At 33.3% G+C, this 17715-nt stretch overlaps 1 protein-coding gene across 1 annotated transcript in view; it reads right to left on the reverse strand.

Annotated features, from left to right (window-relative positions):
• Positions 1–17715, reverse strand: part of GALNTL6 (polypeptide N-acetylgalactosaminyltransferase like 6) — a 1204077-nt gene that overhangs the window by 659789 nt on the left and 526573 nt on the right. Inside the window, exon 4 of the mRNA XM_047854813.1 lies at positions 8101–8267. Coding sequence (XP_047710769.1) covers positions 8101–8267 — 167 coding nt within the window. The remainder of the gene's footprint in view (positions 1–8100; positions 8268–17715) is intronic.

The raw sequence follows: 17715 nt of genomic DNA on the forward strand, positions 1-17715 counted from the left end.
AGAAACCACCACAACCTGGAACTCTTAATTTTCTCCAAAGAACTTTTGTTTAAAACAACCCATCTCAATTTCCTCCTAAAATCTAATAAAGGCTGGCTTTCCCTTTGTCTCTTCAGACTTGTCTATGGTTTATCATAGGTTGCTTGTCCTGAATTGCAATTCTGCTATTCCCAAATAAACTCATTTTGCTAGGAAAATAACTGGCTGTTTTATTTTTGAGCTTGACAGGATGAAATATTTGTGCGTTTTTGCATTGTGTCAATGCAGTGATTTTTTAAAAATTAAGAGCAGATGGATATTTAGACATCAAAAAGAGCTGTTTGAAATACTGAACACTGTATTATTAAAACTCACCAGCTGAGGTTTGCTGACAAGAGGAATAATCATAAAACATAACCTTTTATTTCATCAGAGAAAGTTATGCCTTCCCAACATCTGAAGCCCAATATCCATAAAATGGTTTCATACAAGTGACATCCTACTCAAAACAGCTGTCTGCAAGGAAAATAAATGGGATTTAATCTGCCATAAAATGAATTGCACAATTTATTTTTCTTGAGGAAGTCATGCCTTTGTGACATCGGTGAGCTGTAACAGTTTTGCTTTCAAAAGAAGCATCTCTTTCTATGCCAAACCCATATTAATTCAACCATGTGGAGTTTTTCTCCAGAAAAAGCAGATCGCCTTCCCACCACCTGATGATGGGAGTTGCCGTCCTCCACCTTTAAAAGCACTGATTTCAAACATGAACCCTAAATAATTATTTAAGCCAGAGATAGAATGGTTTTAAGATGCCTGGCTATTAAGTACAAAATATATAAAAACTGTCACTCAGCCACTTAATGTCCTACAAAAAATGACTATTTCATATGCTTCAAGTTAATGTTTAAGAAGAGAACAAAACTGTAAGAGAACAAAATGATAGAAAAATGACAGTTCAGATTTATCATATCTTCAAAATAAAAATATTAAAAAAAACTTGAGAGAATCATAGAGCAAATATAAATATTTATAACCCCCAAGTTGACTTACTATTCTATTTGGGTATTTCAAAAGACATCTAGCAATAGAGGTATGGTATGGTAGAGCTAAGGTTTTAAATTTTTTTTTTTAATGTTTATTTATTGTTGAGAGATAGAGCATGAGCAGGGGAGGGAGAGACAAAGAATCCGAAGCGGGCTCCAGGCTCTGAGCTGTCAGCACAGAGCCCAACGCGGGGCTCGAACTCAAACTGAGATCATGACCTGAGCCGAAGTCAGATGCTCAACCGACAGAGCCACCCAGGCGTCCCAAGCTAAGGTTTTAATTTATTTCATTCATTTAAGTACACAAAATATTTTTTTAATGACAAAGGAAAAGAAAGCCACAATAACACAATTTTTAACTGTGAAATCTGTTCTAATATTGTATGTGATATCTAACATACAGTTCAACCAGACAATGAAACTTAGGTTTGCTTCTTCATTCTATCATACATTTTCTAAAATATTTATGTTCAAAATTAGCCTAAAAGCATTTCATTCTGATGACTACCTTTTCTCAAACTACATTTTCACATGCTACAATAGAACATTTTAAAATAGTTTTTGTCAAAATTAACCACATTATCTATTTGAATGGAAATTTCCACAAGCATACCTTTGTAAAGTAAATATAAATCCTGCTGAAACTGAAATTAATTTAATCACATTTAGCTATATTGTTACTTTCTTTAGAGGGCAGAAGAATATAATGCCTGCAAGAAATTTTTTTTAGTGCTCTGAACCTACCAGTGCTAGTGTTACAAATTCATCAAAAATAACGTAACATATACCTTTATAGTATCTCAAGGTCCTTTATTTTAATCTGCAAAACAAGCACCTACTTCAAATAGGCCTTTCCTAGATAAATAAGGGATTCTAATAGTAATCGTGAGGACTGTCAATGTGTGTATAACCCTCAGTAACATTCCTGAAGACTGGAGAGATTATTCACATTTGCTGTAGAGAAGAAAAAGGAGACAACAAAATGCTACTTTAAACATTAAGGCGAAGGTAAGGCTCACTAAGAACACATAACTCCCATTATTTTAGTCAGCGAAATTGTTTACATGGACATGGACATCATGTGAGATTGGATTTTTAATTTAAAAGTAGAGAGATAGAAATCCCCAAAGTGCTTTGCCTGCTGAGACAGATTCTATCAAGGCATATTCTGCCACTGGTGGGTAATACTCATATTTTATGAATACAAAAAGATTTTTTTATGAGTTAATTTTGTATTTTGTAAGTTCCAAAACTTACTCTTGTAGTTTATAGGCTCATTTTCCTCTGACCTTGAGAACACATTACTGTTTTATGTTCATATTTATGACGCTGGGATACAGTGCCACTCTATGTTTTGACTCCCTTTCAACCACAAATGCTAAACTAATTGGTAAAACAGAACTATTTTATTAAAACTATCCATTTTGCCATTAAGCAACATGATATTCAAATTTATCAGCAGAAATCAGAATAGCTTTCTTTCCACCCTTTAGCAAGTGATGCTGAATTTCTAAATAGAAAAATACACAATTGTATTTTACAACATTTTCTTAGTTCCTGCTACTTATTAGTATCTAAAACCGAATCTTTATTTTAAAGTACAATTATCTTTACAGTTTAAAATATGAATATCAGATCTAAACAATTCCAAGATGCATCACAGTGAGTAGTTCTTAATAAATCTGAGACATAAAAATCGCATGTCTCATAGTCTAGTAGAGTATCTGATGAAATACCAGCACTAAAACATTTTTGTTGACTGTCATCTAAGAATCTTTATATGCACTTTAGTGTTAGTATTTTATCATATAAATAGAAATGCACTACCATTCTTTATCTATTTTATGACCTTTTCACACTGATGATATCTTCCAACTTCAGATAGTTATAAAACATGTGCTAACTGATTTGTCTGCTTATGGAAACTTGCCTTAATGTACACTTGGAGACTATTTGAGTAAAAGAGAACCAAATTCAAGACGCATCATTACCATTTGTGAGGTGATTTAAAATAGTCTCACTATTTTAAAGATTTACAAACACTTTCAACCATGTGAGGAATTTGAAATTTTTATGGTAATATGGATCTTTACAGAAATTGCTTTGCTATTGGTTGGTAATATATATATTTCTATATAAGCAATATATATTATAGATATATAAATATATATTTCTTTTCCATTTTCTGAACTTGGCATGGAAATTACTGAATGAATCCAATGCAAAATAGGTCTACAAAATGCTAGGAAGAGAAGGAAAATTGGCGAGAGGGAAGAATGGCAATAACCTAAAACTAAACATAAAATGCTATAAAATGAATTTATCAGAAGATTGAGGAAATGTCTACAAATTTGTGAAAATGCAAAAATCTATCAAATAATTATAATAACAAATGTAAAATTAATATCTAAAATAATGTAGAGATAATGTTACAGAATTTCCCTCCCAATGTTTCCTTACAGATTTATAAATCCAATATCAATTGCAAAGTAGACAATAAAAACAAATAGAAAAATTTGTTTAAATAAGATACACAAAAAACAGGACATTTTGAAATTAGGCTATTTATGCATTCATATCACTCAATGAAGCTTCAGCCCCAATTCTGAAATACATGAAAGTTATTCTGAAGCTTTGATTCATATAAAAATTACACAAAGATCATGTTGAAATAAAGATTTTGATATGGATGGAGCCTGAGAGTCTGCACTGCTAATAAGCTTTCATCGTGGTGCTGATGCTGCTGGTCCGTGGACCACACTTTGAGGAACAAGGATTTATGCTATCTACAGGAAAGTACACTGGGTTTCTTAAAGTTGCTGGCTTTGCCAGATTGGGAGGATTATTTCTAGTTTCGGATTTTCCCTCCAACTAGTACATGGAACATAGCAGATGTTTGTGAATCTGAAATATTCAACTCCTACCTTTCCTGACCAGCTCTGGAATAAGCAGGGGCAAGAGGGCATGAGTGTGTGTGTACCTGTTTTGCGTGTGTGTACCCAGTGCCCAGTTGTACCCCCATACTTGCATGAAGGGAAAGGTGTCAGCAACTCTCCCGTGACTATCCTAATGTGAACTTGCATTCATCTAAGCACACAAAGTTTAGAGAATTGTCAGGTTCAAATATGCCCTATCTCTGAGGTTAAGCCCCAGCTTATTTCACACATTTCAACATTTTTCCATGTGGATGCTGTTAAGGTTGCCTGGAATTTGGAGATAAGCCCAGGATTAGTCCTGCTTTAAAGTCATCATGAAGCCTTGTTATAGGCCTCAAGTTAAGTTGTTAAATGTATTTCTGAGAGCTTACTGGGAAGAAAAAAATAATCACATTCACTAACTTTGGTGAGCTTCAGGTAGCAAAAACATAATGTTGTGGAAAACTTACCTGCAGACCTGTACCTCCACGTTTCTGTAGACAGAGGGCTTATGATAGGAGGCTGAAACAATATTCTGTTTACCAAGCTTGCTTTAGGAAGAATATGTAAAACAAAAGGGTGTGTACTTTTTGTTTTTCAATTTGGATAACTGGGTCAACCCTATTCAAGCAGATTTTTAAAAATCACTTTGTCATATTCGTAAAAACTCTATAATTATGAAATATTTTGGTGTTTTTTTTTTTTTCTCTACTGCTATGAAAACTACTACTACAGAATTTGCCAATTACTAGATGGCTTACATTTTTTGGAACTCTGAATTCCAAGTGATACTAAACTTGTGCTATTAAAATAGCCAACATGCTGGCTTCTCTCTTTTTATTTATTTATTTTTTACATATATAGCTATTCTATTGACCTAGAGGACATAAAATATAAGGCAGTAATATTTGATTAAGTCTTGTCAAAATGTTATTGCCTGCGGCCAAAGGACATTGCAGAATATCCAGTAGAAGAACCATAGTGCAAAAGTGTTTAGATATACACTGAACAGACTGGAAATTGGAACAGAGTTCTGAAAATAAATATAAAGTAAAACATTTCAGAAATAATTTTCTAAAGGAAGCCAAAAGCCCCTATCTTCCCACACTTTAAAATTTATCTGGCCTACTTAGTTTGATTTTTAAAGAATTGGTGAAAAGACTCTGCATGTTACAGGCTTACAATTTCTGTGTTGTCTACATAAATGTATAAGTATACTTTCAAGTATAACAATTTTTAACAGCATAGCTAGAGATAGGATCAGAATAAAAAGGAGCAGGAAAACTGTCTCTGTCTTAGAGGCTCTGTAAACAAGAGATGTCTTAAGATATCTTCCCTCTCATATAATGGAGAAAATAAACTTGAAAGGAATTTTGATAAACACTCATGTAAGGCCTCTCCTATAATATAGGTGGGTAACATGCTCTTTTTATCCTCCTTGTGATAAACCTCTACAGTGTAGTTTTTCTTCCACATCTGTAGTAAGTTACTTGCTTATTGGTAAATTTTGATTTTTTAAATGTTAAAGCAGCCTTAATTTTTCTAACATGCTATGAATTACCACAATTTGTCTTCACAACCCCTCTGACTTCTGTTCCTTCTGGAGATGATAGGTGGGTAGATGGATGAATGGATGGATGGATGGATGGATGGATAGATAGATAAATGATTAAATTGAGAAGATCTCCACAAAAAAGTATGGAAACTTTTTATAATAGTAAGGGAGTATTTGATGAGTAGAAATAGTTGAGAGCAATTACTCTATTTTGCAGTGCACAATTTGCTCAACTATCCAAGGCAGCTCTCCATCCTGACCTCTCTATGAGGAATTACTCAGATAACTAAGAACTTATCTCCATTTTGATAAAAAATCTAAGACACAGAACTCATTAATCTGATGTCATATAGTTAATAGTTGGTGTTAGAATTGTAGCTTGTGTGTGTCATGTTAATTTTATGATTTCCCATAATTCAGGAAGCAGGACTGATTATTCTTAGGTCCACCTAAATCCTCATATTTTGTCAGAGGAGACTTTTTTTTAATTAAAACAAAAATTTGGAAGAAGAGTCTTTCCTGTTACATGCAACTTTAGAATTATGAAGTATTCTGAGAGATTATAGAACTATTTTTATCACTTACTTCTTTCAAAGTTTACTTTTACACATATTGACAATTTAACACAAAAAGCAATATTGAAAAAATTTAACCTTTTGAAGGTTTAATGATCATGAAATAATACTCTTGACTTGATAGTTTATAGGAATACAATATCTGTATTAAAGGCTTAACAAAATATTAAAATAATTGTTATCTTTAAAAATGTCCAATAGAAAACTCAAAATCATCATTACTATCCTAAATATTACTTTTTCTGTTGTTCTACTTCCCTAACACTAATTATATTAACACTCTTCTGTCACTTACTTCCCAGGTGACATTATATGCAGAAGGATAGTCCATCAAAGTTGCTATTGTACAAAAGATGACAGGGAATTGAAGTCAAGACAAATGCAGATGCCACTATTTTCTCCCCCTTAAAAGATGTTCAATTGAAAAATGCCTCTGAGAACATTCAGCAAAAAATGCTCTGTAAACCACAATTTTCTGCTACCAAATGTTTCCTACTATATTACCCTCAGGTCAAAATTCCACTGTAATAAACAGTTTACCAAGACAAAGTTAATTATGTAGAAAACGCTCCATAGATACACTATCTTATTTCTCTTAGTACCAGTCAACCACAAAAGACCATTTATCTGGTGATGTGCAGTCCCAGATCTTTCTTCCTCATTTTCATTCTTTTATTTAAAAGCAAAGTTTAAAGTTTTACCTGTAACACATTAAATGCTTATTTTTAGCCTGGGGTATTAATGACTACTTTGAAATAAGCAGTCTCAATTAGAAAAAAAAAAAAAAGAAATCAATGTGTTATTTAAATTAATTTTTTAAGTAACAAATTTCAGTTTTAGACACTGGCTTGCATTCTTGGGTAGGGTTGAGTGCATATCTACCTTAGCAACACAAGGCAAAAATTGCTTTGAATCAACCTAAATTACCAAGTGAGTAGTTTACTATTTTAATGGAATGATGTTAATCTCATTTTTGTCATATAAATTTCAACACAAATTAATATTAGGTAAATCATGACTTAGTATTTGAAGCATATCATTCAAGACTGGAACTCTGTTAAAGAAATCTTAAGATTAACACACTGAGCAATTTTACTTACACAGAATTTTTAGATACTATGAAGAAACTGACATTTTTTCTTCAAATGAAATTTCCAAAACTTTAATCAACCCACTTGATTTCAAGATGTTTTCTCTTGTGAGGCATAAGAATAATATGCAATTAAACTCTTTTACTGCCATTTTTCTTACAGTAAAGCATAGCTCTTTCATGCAATGAAATATAAGGTAGAACACTGTATTCCCAAATAGATCAACATCATTAGAAAACGTTTCTTCCTGTCCACTCACATCAGCCAAGAAAGAGAAACTTTCCTTTCCTTTGAGAACAATTCTCACATTTAGATCAACTATGATCAATGAAGTCCTAATCTCAAGAAACTTTGTATAATTTTATTCCCCTCTTATAAACCACATGATGTTTCTCAGAATGGTAGGTATATTAAAGCTTATGTCAAATTTTCTAATACATACCAGACTTTTTGGTTTATTGTTCAGATATGAAAAAATAGCTAGAATTGCCAAATAAAAATATTTGTGTTACTTACAATTTCTAGTATTTATGAAGTGACAAGCACAGACTAGAGTATACCATACTGGTAAATAATAGAGCAGATGTTCCTCAGAAACAAGAACAGATTTTATAAATCTACTGGAATATCTCCCCATTCATATGTACTTACAATAGCATATTTTGCAGTATTTGTTCTGAAGCTGAAAGTAGAACTTGGGGCATTTTGCCAATACCTATCTAATTTACAACAGAAATGTAATTCAAATTTTCTTATAGTTCCGCAAATGACACCAATACCTTCTCATCCATTGGCCAACACTTATGAAATCACAACACAGACAAAACTTCATAATCACCTTTCAGATAGAATTAGAAACATCACAATAATCTTCTGGCATTTTTTAAAGCCTGTAATGATTACGTAGGTAATAACAGAATATCATTAACTGTATCTTACCTCTATCACTGAAGTCATCTACTAGAATGATTTCTGCTATCAGACTCTCTGGGGTTCGGTTAATTATACTATGGATAGTACGCAGGAGTGAAGTCCAACCTTCATTATGAAATGGGATAATGATGCTGGTGTTTGGCAGCCTTTCCAGGTACATCTTGTGCTTACAACTGGAGATGACATAGAAAGAAAAAAACAATGTCAAATGCAAAACTATAGTGTATCTTACACTGCTATTTACTCACTGTGTTATCCAACATCTGTGAAAAACTGGACTTTGTCTAATACTTTTCCAAACAGAGCTTGTACATAATAATAATTACTCTGTTCATTCATGGAATTCATTAATTATCCCTTTCACATGTGCTCTTAATGAAATAATTATTTATCCTTTTTTGTATCAGGGATTCAAATACCAGGTAAGAAGTGCATTGAAACGTTATGTTCTTGTTAATGTACACTTTTCTTATTGTTACCTAATAGTAATGTGAACACTTTTTACGAGTTAAAATTGTTTCCATTTGGCACATGGTTAAGGTTTAGATAGGTTTCCTGAGAAGTTCTGGAAATCCAACTTCTATAATTATGCTTAGTTGATCAGTTTTGGTTGTGGTATGTTTCAATGGCTGGGTAACATTTAAGTTCTACAAGGAAAACACAGTCTTACAATGAAATAAATGAATATTTAATCTTAAATAAGCATATACTGATACAACTACATAATAAGATTACTTTAAAATCCAAGCCAGACATTATCACATTTCTTGTGGAAATTTTAACCAGAAATCCCATGTAGCTTTATTCATTATGAAAGAAATCCAAGATACCAAAAAGAATGTAGGCTTTAACTTTTGGCATAGTTACAAAGCATAAGAGACTGTTAAAAACTGAGAACAAACTGAGGGTTGATGGGGGGTGGGAGGGAGGAGAGGGTGGGTGATGGGTATTGAGGAGGGCACCTTTTGGGATGAGCACTGGGTGTTGTATGGAAACCAATTTGTCAATAAATTTCAGAAAAAAAAAACCTTTTGGCATAGTTAAAAGTGATTTATTATGTGTAATTGCTATTTTTACATATTTATGATTTATTTAATTAATTTATAAGCCACATGAAGGCAGCAACGTGATCTCAAATCTCATGTAATTCCCAGTTCAGCAGGTCACCCAAGCTTTTTTGAGGATGATGAATTCATCTAAGTTTGTGAAATTTTTGAGTTACTTCAAAACTAAAATAGGATAAAATTTCAATCAGTTATCAAATTCAATGATTTGCCTGATATGGATAACCTGATAACAAAAAAGAGAGTGGAAATCTAGAAACAGGCAGTTTCCACTTAAATGCAGAAGGATCTAAGGCTTCAGCTTTTGCCAGGACACTGGCTACTATTTCGTCTAGAGGAGGAAACAAACCATAGCAGGATTTGAAGTATGCTTAGATTCTACCAAGATGTATATACATGCACCAGAACATTCAAAACATTACTTAAAATATTCTTTCCAGTCGCTTCAACACTTCATTTTACTATGATCTCAAAAGGATATATTAAATACTGCTGTGGAGCTACGGATCTACAATAAGAGATGTTGCCTTACAGCTTGGGAAAACATGACAATGTCATTAAAGCCAGCAAAATTAACTATCCTAGAAAATAAAATAAAATAAAATAGTTTAGTTATATAATTTGAAAATACAAACATTTCCTTTTTTATTGTGTCCATTTATTAATTTTTAATCTCAGTGTTTACTATTTATAACAGTATCTATAAAACAAGTAGATTTTGATGTTTTAAAATAGGATGAAAAGAATTAGAGAGAAATATTAAAATAATACCATGAAATGGGCATTAAATGCTAGGAAAAAAATCTGAAATTCATTTTAGGATCAAACAAAATGGTTGAAAAATATATAATAGCATATGAAACAGTGATTTCTAAGGACGTATTGTGAGCTGGATGCTGTCACATAAAATGCACAAGTCTAGAAAAGCGTGCTAAAGTAATTCAACACACCTTGTTATAATTATGTACAGTCACCCATTCTTCTCAACAAAGCCAAAGACCCAAGCTTCACTATATCAGTATTCAGGATAATTGCACCTACTCATGCAAACCATCATACCTAACAATGCTCTAGGAATGCAACTGATATTCCCAAAAAGGCAAATTAGTTTTTAATCATTAAGGTGAGACATTATACATATCACGTGCTTATTAAGAAAGAATTGCGCTCAGAGCAATACCCTATAAGCAATCAATAGTGACATTTAACAGCTGTATATAATCTATTCAGAAAATAGGCAGACACAAAAGGATGCAAGATTGATCGTATGCAAATAAGGCTTGCCTTCATAAAAATGTTTTCAATTGTTTCTATCTCTGTGAGCTCAAACTATTACCACACATAAGTAAAAAGATCTCTACTACTCATTCATTAAGTCACAATGATCTGCTGAGGTCTGACAGAAGCCAGGATCCAAAATGGAAATACAACAATGAACAAAACCTAGTCCCTGAGTTCAAGAGGTTTGTAATAAAATAGGAGATATAGAATGGTAAGTAGAGTTTAATAGGGTGCTATAGGATATTTAAGAGAGCCCCCTGACAGTGTTACAGAAATTCAAGTGAGAGCTGAAGGTGGTCTGCAAAGACAGGTTCAACATATATTTAGGAACAGAGCTGACATGACTTGGTAACTGGGAGAAGTAGTTTAAGGAGGACTCCCATGTTTTGGACACGGGCAATTGATCTTATGAAACACAGAGGGAGGGAGGCAAACCATAAGAGACTCTTGAATACAGAGAACAAACTGAGGGTTGATGGGAGGATGGGGGAGAGGGTAAAATGGGTGATGGGCATTGAGGAGGGCACTTGCTGGAATGAGCACTGGGTGTTGTATGTAAGTGATGAACCACGGGAATCTACCCCCAAAACCAAGAGCACCCTTTACACACTGTATGTTAGTCAATTTGACAGTAAAGTATATTAAAAAAGAAAAGAAATACAGACTGACATAAAAACACAGTGTGTGAGGGGCACATCTCAGGATTGCAAGGCTTGAGGGTGAAGGTGAGTTCAATTCTGACCACGTTAAGGTTGAAGTGTCAAATATCCTGCTGAACACAGCAATTATATATATGGTATATACATTTATTTGTCTTATGTATGTATGTATTTATGTATCTATGTTAATATATATGTTTTTGGCTCAAGGTGAAGATGTGTTTTACTGGAGGAAAGGGCTTGTGAGTGATAGGCTGTAGCAGATGATGCCAGTGGACCACCAGTATTTCCTTACCATTCACAATCCTGGTACATGCCAAGAGGAACCTCTATAAACCTCTATATAAAGGAACCTCTATAACTGCAGTTAGCCAAGTGAGTGCTTTCCCTCATCTCTGAACGGAAACAGATTAGATACTCTGAAGGAAATTAACACCCCTGGAGCAAGTATCAACCAATGAAGGAGGGAAGGTGGAGAATAGACAGTCCTATGGTAAGATAACTGTGAGATGTTTTCTATGATGTGTACCAGAGTTTCCCAGCAAGACTGACTCTCAGGTGCCCACAGAGGTAAGCATCTTGCCAGTGTATCTTTTTACCGGCTACTTTCCCTTCCTGTCTTACTTCCTCATCCAGCCTCCCCAGGTACTTTCTGTGATTCCTCCTCAAAATTACTACAGTCAAACTTGTATCTCAGGATCTGCTTCTCAGGGAAACTGTTCTTAGACATAAGCATATAAATTATACTGCATTTGTCACTTGTCAAAACAGTCTCTTCAATATAAAGTGATGGCCAAAATTCTTTAAGAAACATTACTTTTGTTGTTTTATGAAACTTGCAGTTTGTTACACCTGGAGATATTTTTAAATAATGTGCTTTTTAAAAAAATTATGACACATATATTTTATTCTTTCTTTCAACTTCTTAATTACTGATGATGCTCTACTCCAGGTCTTCTCCGTGCCTATAAAATACAACTATAAGGATTTTGTACAGCGTACATATGAAAATAGCCTTATTTGAATTAGCAGACTATTGGGAATAAGCTCACCTCCTTTACATGAATGGTTATAATTTATTTTTTTTTTCAATTAGACCACAATGAAAAGTCACTGATATTTTGTGCTGATAATCATTTCTTATACTGAAAAATCAGACTTGATACATCACACTATCTAGGTTCACACTGATGACTTTGCCACTTCTACCTGTATGACAATGGGCATGTTATTTAACTTCTGGAAGACTAGTTCTCTCCTTGCGTTGTGGGGCAATGCAAGGGTAAAAACAAAAACAAAAACAAAAAGCCTTCTCCATAATGCGTTCATGAGAATTAAGTTACACAATCCATGTAAAAAACTGAGTACAGTATCATATCTGATACTAGCAAGGGTTTGATAAAGACTATCATTATTGTTATTGCAGTTATTGTTTTTTTAATTGTTGTTATTTTACCTGTCAAGTCCTCTATAGTAGGAGGTAGGAAACTAGGAGAGACAGGAACTGCATCAGGGAAAGTGAGAGACACTTCAGACATGAAGATGAATAAATTTTGGTTTCTTCCCTTAAGGATTCACAGACCAGTAGGCAGATATATAAAATGATTTGACTCAAATGAGACAAGTGACATAATAGATGGCACTCCGCAATCAGAGCCCAAAGGAAGTATGACTAACTTTGTCTGAAAGAATTAGGGAAGTCTTTATAGATGAGTCTGTCTGTGAAGAACAGATCATGTAGGATCTTTAAAGTGATTCTAAGGAATTTGGATGTTAGCCTGAAGTCAACGTGAAATATTTCACATATTGTTAGTGATGAAGAAGACAGGATCACGTTTACATATTCCTCCAGCAGCAGGGCAGACAATGGAGACAGCAGAGATGAAGCAGAAAGATTGGAGACTGTAATAGTTTGGGCCAAAGATAATGAGGGTGCTGATCTGATGTTTACACTAAGGAAAACCAGCCTCTTTGTGACAGAGTTTAATCTGATTGAATTGTATTTAGTCATGCTACTACTTAACCTGACCAAACAAAATTGAATTTACTCCCAACCTCAGTCACTGGATTCAAGGAATTGTGCTCTAGATGACTGCTTCTCAGCATTACTAGAAATACTGAAGCATAGCCAAGGCTTTATTAAGAATCTGTGACCTGTGTATTTTAGGCTTAATCTCAAGGCAGGTTGAGAATGGAAGTATGTTAAATACAAAGACAATGTGGCAATATGGAACTGTGTTGAAGAAATTAGTAAAAGAAGTCAAACACAATTTATACATCTATGGTTACAGATAGGTAGCAAATTTACAAAGGGAAAGTAGGGACCAATTAAAACATTTGTCACATTAAGCTTATAGGAATATGAACGAAAATGCCTGTAATTATTGCATTTCACATTGTTGTGCTATTTTAAAATAAGCATTTGCATAAAATTAACTTAGTGTTTAAGAATGGCTTAGAGATGAGCCATTAAGTAAGAGATGTTACATTACATCTTATCATCAATTTATCTAAAGAGATAGCAAAAACACTCTTCAAATTTTAAATGTACCAGAGAGACAACAGAAATAGTTTAAATTGTTTAAAAAGTTACTTGAGAGAAATGACAAATCATGAAGATATTTTAAAAAGCTATAAATGTAATGTATAAATATTTTGCTAAGCCATTTTCATTAATGAAAATAGAAACTTTTTCATACTCTTCTATGTTTTCTCCAGACAAAATACACAAAAATTTTCTGCTAATCACTATTGGTATTTGTTAAATTGAGAGATTTAACATTGTTTATTTTAAATATAATGTCATTCCTTTCATACTTACATTAATTTATCTTAATAATTTCATTGGTTTCACCAAAAAAATGTTTTCTCAACAATAGCAATAGGTCAAACAATAAATTTTAATTGCAGATATATAAGTGCCAGACTTATCAGCATATGCATATTTTTAAAGAGTTATTTGATTATTCATGCAACAAATGTCAACATTTTTACTGTGGATATTTAGCCAAACTTGCATTTGAGGTTCTTAAGTCCTTCACATTCTCCTCACCATCACCTAAACATTCCTTCTTACTGAAGGCTGAATATTTAGTTTTGTCGACACTGTCAAAACACACATTTTTAAGATTCAAATTCTTGCATTGCAAGATTTGAGTAAAATGTTTGGGTGAAAGTTTTTACATATTTCAACCTATAGGTCATTCTATGAGTTTCTTTAAAGTATGACTTTAGGGGCGCCTGGGTGGCGCAGTCGGTTAAGCGTCCGACTTCAGCTGGGTCACGATCTTGTGGTCCATGAGCTCGAGCCCCACGTCAGGCTCTGGGCTGATGGCTCAGAGCCTGGAGCCTGTTTCCGATTCTGTGTCTCCCTCTCTCTCTGCCCCTCCCCCGTTCATGCTCTGTCTCTCTCTGTCCCCAAAATAAATAAACGTTGAAAAAAAAAATTAAAAAAAAAAAGTATGCCTTTATTTTTTGTTTTGTTGTTTGTTTTTCTATCTGCTTATATTCAATCTATCAGGCAGGATGTTATGTTGTGGTCATAAGCAACCCTAAATCCCAATGGCTCAAAACAGTGAATATTCTACCTTGCTGCTTTATTTGTTAACCACTGTTTTAGGCAGGAGAGTCTCTGCTCATTGCAGTCAGTGCAAACTGCCAACATTTTTTACCACAGTTAATCACTCTGCCAGAAGTAAATGAGAACATGGATGGGTCTCATGCTGGTAAATAAATAGCCTGTCTCTAAAATGACATTTTGCTTTCTGCTTACAAGTCATTGGTCAGCATTAGTCACACAGCACAACGGCTCAGGAAATAGAATCCTATATGGTCCAGAGGAAATATAATCAGAAATATTTGGCAAATAACACTAATGAACACAGCTATTTTAGTCTTCTGCCTTCTTTTAATTAAAAAGGAAAAGAAAAAGGAAAAATAGAAATTACCTGTTGAGACTACATTTAGATTAGGTTTAATTAAATCTGTTTAATTTCTTCATAGACAAAAAGTTATAATATTTGAGGTCCTGCATCTACAGAAACATAGCTGCAACCACATTTTAGAGCTGCAAATACATTTCAGAAATCATCAAGTTTAATATCTTATTTAATTGGGAATTGAGGCTCTTAGAGTTTCAGAAAGTTAAACATAAATTATTTTATAGTCAAATTAGCAAAACAGTATACTGGGTGAACAAGTGGTACAATGATGAGGCATTATTCCTGACATAAAAATTTACAATATTTTTAAAAAGTTTATTTTACCTATTTTGAGAGAAAGCGAGTGCACGCACAAGAGAACAGTGGAAGAGGGGCAGGGAGAGAGGGAGAGAATCCCAAGCAGACTCTGTACTGTCAGTGCAGAGACAGATGCAGGGCTTGATCCCATGAACTGTGAGATCATAACCTGAGATGAAATCGAGAGTCAGATGCTAACTGACTGAGCCACCCAGTTGCCCCCAAATTTACAATTTTTTGAAAAGCATTTGTAACTCACACAACTAGATAGCACAGAGCAAAGAATTAGAACCCAATATTCCTCATTTCTGATTATAAAATATTTTGGAAATGTCATCGTCATTCTTTTTGGCCTTTTAGATATCTCCATGTTAATCAAATCAACTGAAATTATGTAAAGACTGTAACAGTTTTTTAAATTTTTTTAATGTTTTTATTTATTTTTGAAGGAGAGAGAGACAGAACATGAGCAGGGGAAGAGCAGGAAGAGAGGGAGACACAGAAGTTGAAGCAGGCTCCAGGCTCTGAGCTGTCAGCACAGAGCCTGATGCAGGGCCCGAACTCAGAAACTGTGAGATCATGACCTGAGCCGATGTCGGACGCTTAACCACTGAGTCATCCAGGTGCCCCAAGACTATAATATTTTTAAATGAGGTAGGCAATTACTGTATTAACTCATTACTTTTGTGAAATGTATAATCTATTCTCCATAAATATATTTGGAAATAAACCATTTAAGAATATATACAAATAAATGTCTATAACAAAAAATTATGATAAATCATCATTTGAAAACAGGCCCTAAAAGGGACTGGACCACTGAACCTCTGGACCTTCTAGATCACTAACATTATACTATTCAGGGAATAAAATAAGGAGGAATAATTAAATTGTTAAAATCAGTGATAGACAATATCTAAAGTGGCTAGAAAAAAAAAAGATACAGAATTCCGGAGGAGAACACAGACTAGAATGGTAGCAGACTTCTTGTTAAAAATAATGCAAAATAGTGAGAAAGTGGGGCAACATCTTTTAGGTACAGAAAAAAAAAATTAAGATAAAAATAGTTTTCCTTAGTCAATAAAAATATATTTCTACAACAAAGGCAAAATGAAAACATTTTAAGATATGCAAATGTGGAATAAACTTATTCATCAGAAAACCTGCATAAAAATAAATGTTATAGGAAGTCCTTCAGAAAATTTATACTAAGTGGAATTCTGTATCTAGACAAAAAATGAAAAAGTAACAGAAAAGGTAATTATACGAGTAAACAATAAAACGACTATTTTATTATTCTATAAAGGTTAACTGATTCATGGACAGCAAAAACGATATCAATGCATTTTGAGATTTATAACATAAATTGAAGCAAAATGTATAGCAACAATAGCATAAGTGCCAGAAGTGGAGAAATGGATGCATGCCTTTCTAAGGTTCTTATACTCTAAATCAAGACATATGATATTACTAAAAGGTAAACCATAATAAATTATGATATTCCATCAACCCTAAAGCAACCACTAAAAATAACACAATAAAGAATTATATCTACTTTGCCCTACTAAAAAGTGACATGGAATAATTAAATGTGTAAAGAAGCTACAGACCGAAAAAAGGGAGAATGAGATTAAATAGTAAAAATAGAAAAGCAGTAGTGAAATGGTATATTTGAGCCAACCATATCAATAATTACATTGCATGTAAATGGTCTAAACGTGCAATGGGAAAGATTTCAAGAGTGCCAGCTGCTTCCTCCAAGAAACTCATTTTTAATATAAAGATGCAAATAAGTTTAAAAGAAAATGTACAGAAGATAGAGCATGATAACACTAATAAAAAGAAAGCTAAATTGGTTTTATAGGCCACAAAATAGATCTCAAAGTAAAAAAAAAATGTGACCAGGATATAAAAGTTCATTTCATGATAGAGATCGATTTGCCAAAAGGACAAACTATACAAAATGTTGCACCTAGTAACAGTATCCAAAACTATGAGCAGAAGTTAACAGAACTTCAAGGAAAAAAAGACAACTCCACAATTATTATAAGAAACTTACTCTTTAGATTTCTTTTGACGCTCTTTCTCCATTTTCTTAAGGTAAAATAAATTATTGATTTGAGGATTTTTTTCTCTTTACAAGCATTGAATGACAGAAGTGTAGAATGATAGAAGTGTAGTCGTTCTAAGGATTGTTTTACATATTTAAAAAAATTTGATATTTATTTTTGTGTTCATTTGAAAATATTTTCTAATTTCCCTTGAAATTTGCTTCTGACACACTGATTAGCCAAAAATGTTTTTAATTTACAAATGTTAGTGATCGCTTTATCTTTCTGTTATCACTTTTTTATTATGTTATGTTACAGTCAGAAGATA

Source organism: Prionailurus viverrinus, chromosome B1 (genome assembly GCF_022837055.1).
Source record: "Prionailurus viverrinus isolate Anna chromosome B1, UM_Priviv_1.0, whole genome shotgun sequence".
In the NCBI taxonomy this organism is placed as follows: Eukaryota; Metazoa; Chordata; class Mammalia; order Carnivora; family Felidae; genus Prionailurus; species Prionailurus viverrinus.